This window comes from Trachymyrmex septentrionalis, unplaced genomic scaffold (genome assembly GCF_001594115.1).
Source record: "Trachymyrmex septentrionalis isolate Tsep2-gDNA-1 unplaced genomic scaffold, Tsep1.0 scaffold19, whole genome shotgun sequence".
Classification (NCBI taxonomy): domain Eukaryota; kingdom Metazoa; phylum Arthropoda; class Insecta; order Hymenoptera; family Formicidae; genus Trachymyrmex; species Trachymyrmex septentrionalis.
The window spans coordinates 826,914-837,542 of record NW_017305071.1 but is presented as its reverse complement, the minus strand read 5'-3'; the positions used below and the strand labels follow the sequence as shown (position 1 = coordinate 837,542).

Genomic DNA, 10,629 nt, shown 5'->3' with positions numbered 1-10,629 from the left:
GGCGGTAGCTGCGGCGGCAGCGGAGACAGCGTTCGGACCAGCGGTGTACGTGCCGTTGTAACTCGTGTTGATCACCGCCTCATCGAGGTCGGTCTCCAGTAGGCCGACCGGGCGCTCCTGGGCGGCCTGCATCGCGCGGGCCTTCGCCATCTCGATCGCCGCCGGGTTACCAAGGTCCGTAGCGGCGCGTCGGCGCGACGCCGACGCCGATGCCGACGCCGACGCTCGCATCGTTGTGCCCAGAGCGGCGACGCGCGGCGGTTGTGGCGGCAGGGGCGGCTTGCTGGACACTGGTGCCCTCCCGTTGCTGCTGCAACAACGAATAGATAGACAACTCTTCGGGGATAGTCGATCGGTGGTTGAGAAGGTATCGAGGAAGCGGCTTTCGCGATAACGCGGGTGGTTTAACTTGGATACAAACTGCTGATTGGAAACCTCGCTGCGCCACGACCGGGACATCGCGAATCTAGGAAGAAGTTGAAGATCGGGAGAATAGAAAAGAGGCTTGGGTGAACGAGCTTGATGAGTTGAAACGAAACCCGATTGGCGAACCAACCGACAACTAACTGGTTTTACACAGCGCCGTTACGTTACGTTAATACGACGTTATGCGGTATAATTGGATATCGACGGATTGCATCAGAGCTTTAAGGGTGACCCTGATGCGCGCATTTCGCTGGGGAAGCTCATAAACTGATGTTACACCGTTAAAATGTTATGATAATGAATTCGCAATAAAAAGCAGCAATGAAGCTCAATATTAAGATACTTATCGGCATCGGACCATTAAAATCTTTCTAAGATCCCTATGAGCATTAATATCGTTAAATTGCTTATCAATTTAATTTGTGGTGTATTATACTACTCCAATTCGGTTAGGATTGTTCGGGATCATTTCAAGACTACGAATTACATTTCACGCGCAATTTACAGGATTGGGTACGTAGTACATCAATTTCTATCGAATTATTTAAACATTCGCTTAACTTTAGAGCCTTTATTCCCGTACTGGTACAATTTGAGCAGTACTAACGAGTATACCAGTATCGAACCAGAACGTTGAACAGTTTTTGTTCCGCACGTGACGCTATTGTCACGCGGTAATTGGCAATTGACGTTGAAGCGTATTTTATGCTGTCGCAACATCGGTTTTCGATAGATGGACAGGTTGGGATGAGTGGTGTGCTCTCTTTTTTGTCATCCCCTTGACCGGAATTGGGGATATTAACCCCTTGCATTCGGCGGGTATCTCGCTTAATCTAATTGTCGCTGACAAAGCTGATATATCGCAATTCCGACTGGAACATCGTGAAAAGTTGATACATCACAGAAAGCTAATCGCAATAAATTTGTCAACCTCTAGTATATATCCTTAACTTTGCGTTGTTAAAATGTCAATAAAAGATTTGTACATCACAGTTGATTGTCGAGCGCTCTACTTTCGAGACATTAATCGTGAATTAAAAGATACCTGTGATTATAACAACTTTCACTATCAATAGGAGCAGTTTTTTCAATTATTGCAGGATTTATCCACTGATTCCCACTAATTTCCGGTTTTAGATTAAATAACTTTTATTTAAACATTCAATTTTTATCTATATTTTTTCACTGGAGTTAACCTTACTTTTTTCCCCCAACATTTCTTAGGATTAAGGGGCATACCTCGCCCGATACACTGATTATCCTGATTCTTATTTATCATGAAACATTATTTCATCTGGTTCCCTTATCTCTCTATCCTAAGACTATCAATTTTATTATTTATTATTTGAGAAGCCCTAGCAAAAAAACGTCTTGTTATTAATATATTTTTTCTTAACTCTTCACTAGAATGATTAAATTCATTTCCCCCTCTCCTCCCCTTTTACACGAGACAAATTACACCGACTTTCGCTTTTCCACCTCTAATCCGCAAAGTCCAGATACGCGAGAGACAGTAGTTGCTTTATTGAGTTCTTAACGGCAGACATATAACGCATCGATAAAGGCATGGCTGTATATCTCGGCAAAGGGAGGACAGTCATTAATGAGACACTTTCTATCTGCCACGAGTACAATCTTCTAGATAAGCAGCTGAACACAGCGAACTACTATTCCTCGAGATCTCGTTACATTACGAACGAGTACGAAGCTGCAATATCTCTCCCTACCCCCCCCCTCTCCCTCTCTCTCTCTCTCCATCCATCTTTATCTCTGTTTCTGCCTCTGTCTCTATTGTGAAGCCGTCAGGGAGTTCTAATCTGTTATAGCCGATGATCTTTGACCGCGAGTTTGCGCGATTACAAAATAATCAGCGCCAAGTTTTAGTATGTTGGAAGTTCGTTTGGAAGAATGATTCGATTACCAGTTTGATTAACGAATTAAGTTTCCTCAGATGCATTATAAAGTATCTTACATACGTAAGCAAACGCTGCCTTATCAACGATAGTTTTTCCTGTACATTTTCCGAAGTGTGACACACTCGGAGAAGAATAATTACACTAGAGACTTAATAACAATAAGAATTATAAATCTTGGGTGAGCTGAGGTAAATTCATAAAGCGAGAAGCAAATGAAATTACGGAAGCCTCGCTCGCGAGGCGTGATTCAGCGACGCGACGCGACAAACGGTTGTCGGCTTTATTATCGAAGTATAGCGTGAGATCATGTTTATAAACGCGACGATGGGGTATCATCAGTTTCTAAAATTAGTATACGATCGATCGTAAAAACAACGGCGAATTTTGGGGCTCCGAGAATGAGCTGAGAACTCGTACTCCGAATAATTTCCACTTTTCCAATTTCGGCAGACGTCGACGCCCAGCCCAATATCAAAGCCAAAGGGACGATGTGTAACATATGGGACAGGAAGATGAGATAAAAGGGTGGGTTATGGACATTCCACATGGAGAAACAGGCGTTGAAGCCTGAAAAAGAAATTACAAGCTTCATCTTGTTTTGTTCCCAGCCCCCAATTCTGTAACTCTTAATGACAGTAACGATATCGTTGTATCGCGCGGTTTTTCTTGTCATGTAAAAAAACCTGCGCAACGACAACAATGTAACAGTGCCATTAAGAGAATTACATTTACATTTACAGAATAAGAACCTTATTGTCGTTTTTAAAAATTAAACTTCCAAATTAATATTTTTCAGGTTTATTTACGAAGATAACGTGTACTTTCATCAACATTAACTGCTACACCAATTAGACTTGGCATCTCTCGCGAGTAAATTCTACAAAATGGCGCCGTCAGGTTTAGCGGATTTAATCCGCGCGATACGCGGCCTTGCGCTACGACGTAGTAACTCTACGTCCCGACGACGATGGAACGCAGCTGTAATGGAAGCTGAGCTGGAATGAGCGCGGGAGTTAGCTTAATTGCGGCTTCGTTAAAGAGTCGGCTAAATGGTAGCGTTTGTTGCGTTTCCAAGGCGGTGGAATAAATCGGGGAGGGGGCGAAAATAGGCAGACGCAAAAAAAAAAAAAGAAACGAAAAGAAAATAAGAGACGGAACTGGAGAATACTGCTAGTCCTTTTACTGCGGCGACGGAGAAGGAAGTAAAAAGCTCAAAGAGGACAGAAACCCCGTGATTAGAGTCCCGAACGTGACGTTGAACCCGTCTCGAACGCGACTTCCGGACTCTCTCGAACCGGAATGGAATAAGATTAATACAAGGCGACTCTCTGACCGGCACTACACCTACACACACGCAAAGTGTATATTTAACTGTGGCACGAGACGAACGAGCTCGCGTCCCGAGTTCGCGTCGCACTAAATCGAGCTACCTAGGAATGACGAAATATTTTTGCCTCATTTTCATTAAATATTCTAAAATGCTCAATGATTAAGAAATTAAAAAAAAAAAAGCCAATTGAAAAAAAAACTAAGCGAAATAAGACCGCAGTCTCCGATTCCATCTCTTTTTCCCATCAAAATTACAAAGATTATTCGGAATAGCAATGGAAAAGAAACGTTTAAAAAGCAACTAAAGAGCGACATATAACTCCTATCGATTTAATACCGCGAACACATGTGAAATATTATGAATGAAAAAACAGTGGATTGGCTATAGAAATTGCCCCAATTATTCAGCCGCCGGATGCTGGTGAATTATGTTTTCTGGAGCTGGACGTCGCGTGAGATATTTTGCGTACTCTTGCATAACTAACTCCAATTATATATCGCATCCTCGCCAAGGAAGTTGGACTCGCAGACTCCAGCTCCGCTTGCGAAAGCTCGAACGGCGGCGGCCTCCTAAATTACATCCCGCAGCTTGCGGATGATGATTCATCGCCCCTAAACGCGAGCAAACGGGCGTGGGATATCGGCCGCGTTCTGTTTAACATCTCATCAAACAAACCGAGAAACGCTGCAGCCGCCGAAAATCCCTGGTATGCTGTAAATAAGATAATCCCTCGCCGAAGTGTATATTGCGAGAGCGAAGAAATAAATTCCGAAATGTGAGTCCGTTATGCAAGCTCATGAAAAAAAGATGTCATGAATGTCGGAGATAATTACATGCAACTCTCTCTGTACGAACGATTAATAAATATTACTAAGTTAACGCTGCTGATTTGTAACATTTGAAGCCGGCAGGATTTTGACAGGATGAAAAGAATTACAAATCGAAGATTAAATGAGTTTATCAATATTCATATTATTTGTAAAAGGAAATTTACTAACAATAAGTGTAATATAAAAGAATTTTTTGAGAGAATTATATCATGGCTTGAACAAATTAAATTTTTTCAAAACATTCCGTACAATGTAATACAACGTACAACGTATTTTGCGTGCAAATCAGAGAGAAACTAATTTCGACATTCTGACGAAAAGCTGTTTCGCGCAGAAAATAGAAGCCGCTCTCCTCTTTCTTCTCGATGAAACTTTTTCGGCGCAGCACGAATCGAAACGAAAGACGCTACTTCGGCGAAATCTAACGCGATAAAGCAAATGTTTGTTAAAAGCGAAGGAGGGAAGAGGGATCAGATACGTCGTTCTCAGAACAGCGATGTTGATTGGCGGCGAACATGCGCAGGCCAATAAAAATACTCGCGGCCACACCGGAGAGAAGAGATTGCAAATTATTTCTATTGTTAAAAATTATGGGTTACCACCAACAAAGATCTCTCTTGGTTGTTTGTAAATTAAACGAACTATTTTGATTTTACTACATCTCCTTGTTTTCCATGTAAAAGAAAATGCAAACAACGCGTAAAGTTAAAGAGAAATGCACGTAGGCCGATAAAACTATTTACTGACAGATCAGAATTCTAATTAATGCAATCAGATTCTTTTTCCACAGCACTATATTCAAACGACAATTTATTAAAATTTAATACATTTTTCTCCCAATGTACGAAGAGAAGAAATGATCTTTGTAAATTACCTTTTAGTCAAAATTATATACTTACAACCTACAGAGATCTTTTTTGGTTGTAAATTAATAAAACTGTTTTAATTTTTAATTTTCTTCTTTTTTTACATACAAAAAAATGCCATCAATGCGTAAAAAGCAAGAGGGAGACGCGCCGAAAGCACGAGTCACGGAAGGCAAGAAATATGAAATAAAAGCTGCGGGCAAAACCGGGAGAGAGGGGTCCGTGTTATAAAATGCAATTAGGTCGCATTACGCGAGAATGACGTGGCGAGACGCGGGGTGAGAGTGAAATTTAATTAAGAGAACCGAACTGGTTTCCGTCGTCGCTGCTGCACAGAACCGGGCCAATGCGCTTGGATTACGGAGAGGCAACAGAAATGACGGCGGGATTCACCGGTGTCGTCGGGTGGCGAAGTCTCGTACGAGAATGAAGTTACATCGATCGAAGCGCAAACGTCTGAAACGTCTGATTAGACCGTGCGAACGTACATAGTCCGAGGGAGAGAAGGAAAGCAACGTGTCGACGAGCGATTGCGACAGACGAATGGTGGGCGATGTGGGATGGGATGAAAGTGGAATTAAACAAAACTATGAATGAAGCGGTTTGCTAACGCTAGGCGTGGGACGGCAGTGGAAACTGGACGGGATGAAATAAAATTGCGTTAAGACATATAAAAGAGATGATTTCGAATGTCCTCAATGTATCGAAGTAGTTTTCTCGTCGACAAATGAACAAATTGTGAATTTGTGATAAAAATACAAGATAATACAGTGCTATCGACTGAAGATGGCTTGAGGATGACAATAATAAATGCGATCGATATTATATGAAACACGATTAAAATAATTTTTTTCTACGTAAATATACTGAACCTCAATCAAAGATCAACGGCGCGATGACGTTCGAAAAAATTAATTACGGATCGTTATATCACGTGTACGGTATTACGACCTGTAATTAAGAACATCGTATATAAAAACGCATCATCGATGACGAAACAATTAAAAAAACAACACATAAGTCGTTGGAGTATACATTGCGCAATATATTCGCACTGCGCAACCAACAACTTGTTGCTCTCGAATATCCTAGCTCGAGACAGGCGACGAAGTAGCGCGGTATTCTACATTATATTCGGGAGTATCTTAACTGATTTATTGAAAAATAGAATAAGCAATTTGACGAGACACCGCAGCTTCCCATTATTCGGAAATTTTACCAACGTACGTCATAATTATTCTTAGCGAACATTTCTTAATCTTCCATAATATTAGTTCAACAGAGATTTAACATCTCGGCACAAATATATTCCATTTGATTTTACAACTCACCTGACACTAGAAGCGCTTCTCTGAATGTCCACATTGTTCCTCCTGGCGGCCTCCTCGAGAGTAACGACCTCCTGGCGTCTTCTCTCCTCCTCAGGCGGATGCAGCGGTATGATAATATAGTCCGGCTCCTTCCTCTTGGCAATGGACGGCTGCTGTTCCTCCTGCGTTCTCGTCGTCGACTCGACGGGCTTTTTATGTGTCTCCGAACGTGGTACTTTCGTTCGACCGCTGAACCTCAGTCTGGAGAATCTCTGCAGGAAGCCGCCCAAGCCGCCCTTCTTCCTTTCCTCGCTCTTCATGGCGGCCGTGGAGGAGGACGAGGAGACTGTCGGTAGGGAGGTTGAAGAAACCGCGTGGATCTGCGCGGGTTCCCTCTTCGGGGCAACAAACGACGGCCGTTTCGCGTTGTCTTGTTTGTTGACGCCCGCCGCGCGTTGCTGCTCGTCGCCCTGACGTTTGTCGCGATCACCACCGCGATGATTCGTATCAACTGCCGCCACGGGCACCGCGGGCTTCCCACTACTACGTTCACTACCGAGTGAACCCGCATCATCACCGGGTGGGGACTCGGAGCCAACACCGCGGACACTGTGTCCCACCTCCTCTACCTCCTTCTCTTCTACCGCCTCCACCATCCCGTCCCTCTTTTCTTCCTCCTTCTCCGTTTCTTTCTTCGCCGTCGCTTGCTTCTCGATCACGACCCTCCACAAACGTTCGCCGGCGCCTCGGTCGCTCGAACCAGGGCTACGGGAACGATCTTCGCGATCACGATTCGACGATGCGCTCTCCGACGGGTTCACTTTCAACTCTCGAACCTTATTCTCGCCCGCCTGCGGAAGCTGTGCCACTCGTTCCGGATAAAACTCGCTGATGAAACTCCTCTTCGCATCTTCAGTCTCATTTTCTCTCCGTTCGTTGGATAATTCTTCATCGGTACAGGAGGACGCTGTCGAAGAATTTTCAAGAACACTTATCAACTTCGTCGGCTTCTCCAATTCAATCTTCTCGCGCAAAACGACCCTAGTTTCCAAGCAGGATGCTCCTATAGGTTTAGTTTCCAAGCAGGGATAATCTACCTCGTCATCTAGCAACTCCCGTGGACTCAGCACGCTAGCATCGCCACAAGCCGAAAATGGATCCGAGTTTTTTTTTATCTGACCGAAGAACGAATCGTTCCGCGGCTCGGAGTCCAGCTTGGAGTCCTCGCTGATATTCGTACCGGAGCCCATTTGGCGTATCACGTCGGCGACATTTAGCCTCGAGGAACGTCCGGACGCGGCTTCCTCCAACTCGTCGCACGCGTCCATTCGTTGGAACGCCGTTTTTGCGCTCTTCAACGCCTTGATGTAGTCGCATTGTTGCGCCAATTCGTAGCTGGCATTGTTCAGCATCCGTCTTTTCCCCGGGGAGCCAGCTCCGTCGCAGTTTTCATCGTTATCCTTGAATTTCCATTGGAAGTTTCTCTCATCCACCTCAAGTTGTTGCGCCAGCTCGTAACTGGCGTTGTTCTTCACTCTTCGACTTTTCACCCGACCGGACGGTGTTCGCTGAATTGTCTCCATTGCCAAAATGGCGGCGTTCGTCACTCCGGAAGCGGCCGCCTCCTCCACCTCGCGTTTAAACTGCCTGATGGCTTCGTCGAGGTCGTTCTCCGTCACCATCGCCATATCCAGGACACAGTTGGCGCGATCTTGAGTCTTCACAGTCGACGTCTTCGCTTGTTTGTTGCGCGTCTGCTGCACCTCGCAACGATCGCTCGTGCATTCGACCTTTGTTCCTTCTTCGACCTTTTCTTCCTTCTCGAGATCCTCCATATTGTCGTCCATGAGTGCGCCCTGGGCCGGTTGCGTTCTGACTGAACTGGTTAAGGCAACCTTCGTTCCCGCTTGCGTTTCATCGTCATCCTCTTTTAGGATCACATCTTCTCGCGAGTTCTTCAGAGTCTCAGCCTCCTCGCAAGGCGAGGTTTCCGCCATTTCTTCACCGTTCATCTCGTCGTCGCACATAGCGGCGACGCCGCAGAGATTTAGGTCCACCGGCACGCTGGCTACCCGCGTGTAGTTCTCAAAGAGGGAAGACGTCGACACGTAATAGGTCGTCCTCGAGGTGCGAAGACGAGACGGTAAGGTGCAGCTTAGGTCGCTGCGTGCTGACTCTTCAACACCGTCGAGTAGACTGGGCGCGCTCTGCGATTTGTCCGTGAATCTAAAATTAAAACGCTCCTCGTCGCTCCACCCTTGGTGCTGCTGTTGGCGGCGACGACGGCGGTAGTGGTGGTGGTGGTGGTGATGATGATCGTGTTGATCGTAACGCTGCTGTTGGTACTGCTGCTGTTGCTGCTGCTGCTGCTGCTGCTGCTGCTGCTGCTGCTGCGGATGCTGATGATGATGATGGTGATGGTGATGATGCTCCGCACTGCCGCCGGCTATATTTAACCTAGCCGTCTTTTGGCCGGACTTAAGCTCCAAAAGTGCGTCTTCCTTCGTCTCCACGCCAATCTCCCGCAGGTCGATCGTGTTTCGATAGTCCAAGGACGTCGCGTACTTGCCGGATTCACCGTACAACAGCCGATCCTCGAAACCGGTCGTCAATCGGGAATCCGCGTTCGTTCGACTTCGTTCGTACTCCTCGAAATCGTATTCGTCTTCCTCGTCGTCGTCTTCGTCTTCATATTCCTCGTCCTCGTGCCAAAAGTCTCTGTTTATAGATAGACACGGACGAAATATTGAAGAATCGCATGTTGTTTCTTTCTTTTTTTTTTTCTATTCAATGCAGATGACGAAATACATCGGAATTTGATATAATATATATAAATGTAATATAAATATTAATCGTTATTAAAAATTTTACATTTATAACGTAAGCTCATAAAAACTGAGCCGCGTTCTTAAAGGATGCGCATGCGAAATGCCACGCACTTAAGAACCAAGCAAACGGCGGTGATCTGGCGATTCGGTAACGCGTTTGTGCTTCAAACATTTATAATATCGGCAGTAAAGTCAAGGTGGTCTTCCTCAGGGTCGCGATTGCATTTAACTTGGCCGTAAAACGATCGTCACACGAAGGGGAATTCGGCATACGAGTGCCAAGAAAACCATGAAGCGTTCAACATACAACGCGAACGGCTGTTAAACGCATAAACGCAACATATATTGTTTAACCCTTTTTTAGATTGAAACAGAAAAAGCAATTGCATTTTCCGATTATTTAAGTTGTAAAAAAAACAATTTAATGTATACGTATATCATCTTCTATAAGTTAACCCATTAAGAAAATCACATACATTAACCGTGTTAAACTGTCTTAGATTAATTTTTAATATCTTGTTTAGAAGTTTAAAATTTAAATTATATTTTTCATAATAGACTAAAGAAAAACAATTTTTTTAAATAAAAATAATATATCGTTAATAAGGAACATAGATAAGGAAACGTAGATAAAATATTTATTTTACGATTATTCACGATTATACAGAAACTGCACTTACCGCCAGTCCTCGCAAACTAATTCGGGAAACAATGCATGATTACAATAGTCTTGTATCTCTATTCTAGCAACACGTGTAAAAATAGGCGGGCGCGTGTTAAACGGCGAGTACACGTATGCCAAGAATAACAAATAAAAGCCTTGGTAGCGTCTGTTGGAATTACAACGCGAGGGTGGACTGACTGTGTTACGTTTGAAATTATCGCGCACACAAGGGAAATTTCTTGAGCAATGTAAAATATCCAAACTTGAAAATTCAATAAGAAATATGCAACATCTTATTATCCTTCTTTGAAACTACTGAAAGTAATAACTTTCTACTCGCGATAAATTATCACAAATTACAACATATTTTTTATGATTTAAACAGAAATTTTCCTTGAATGTAAGATTTTTCATTTGTCAAAAATATAAACACACAAAAAACACAATTAGTATAAAACT

At 43.9% G+C, this 10,629-nt stretch overlaps 1 protein-coding gene across 1 annotated transcript in view; it reads right to left on the bottom strand.

The window, feature by feature from the left end:
- Positions 1–10,629, bottom strand: part of LOC108746722 — a gene marked incomplete at its 3' end in the record, with an annotated part of 19,969 nt that continues 9,340 nt past the window's right edge. Inside the window, exons 4-5 of the mRNA XM_018483654.1 lie at positions 6,700–9,396; positions 1–310 (exon numbers count right to left, since the gene is read on the bottom strand). Of these exons, the coding sequence (XP_018339156.1) occupies positions 1–310; positions 6,700–9,396 (3,007 nt within the window). The remainder of the gene's footprint in view (positions 311–6,699; positions 9,397–10,629) is intronic.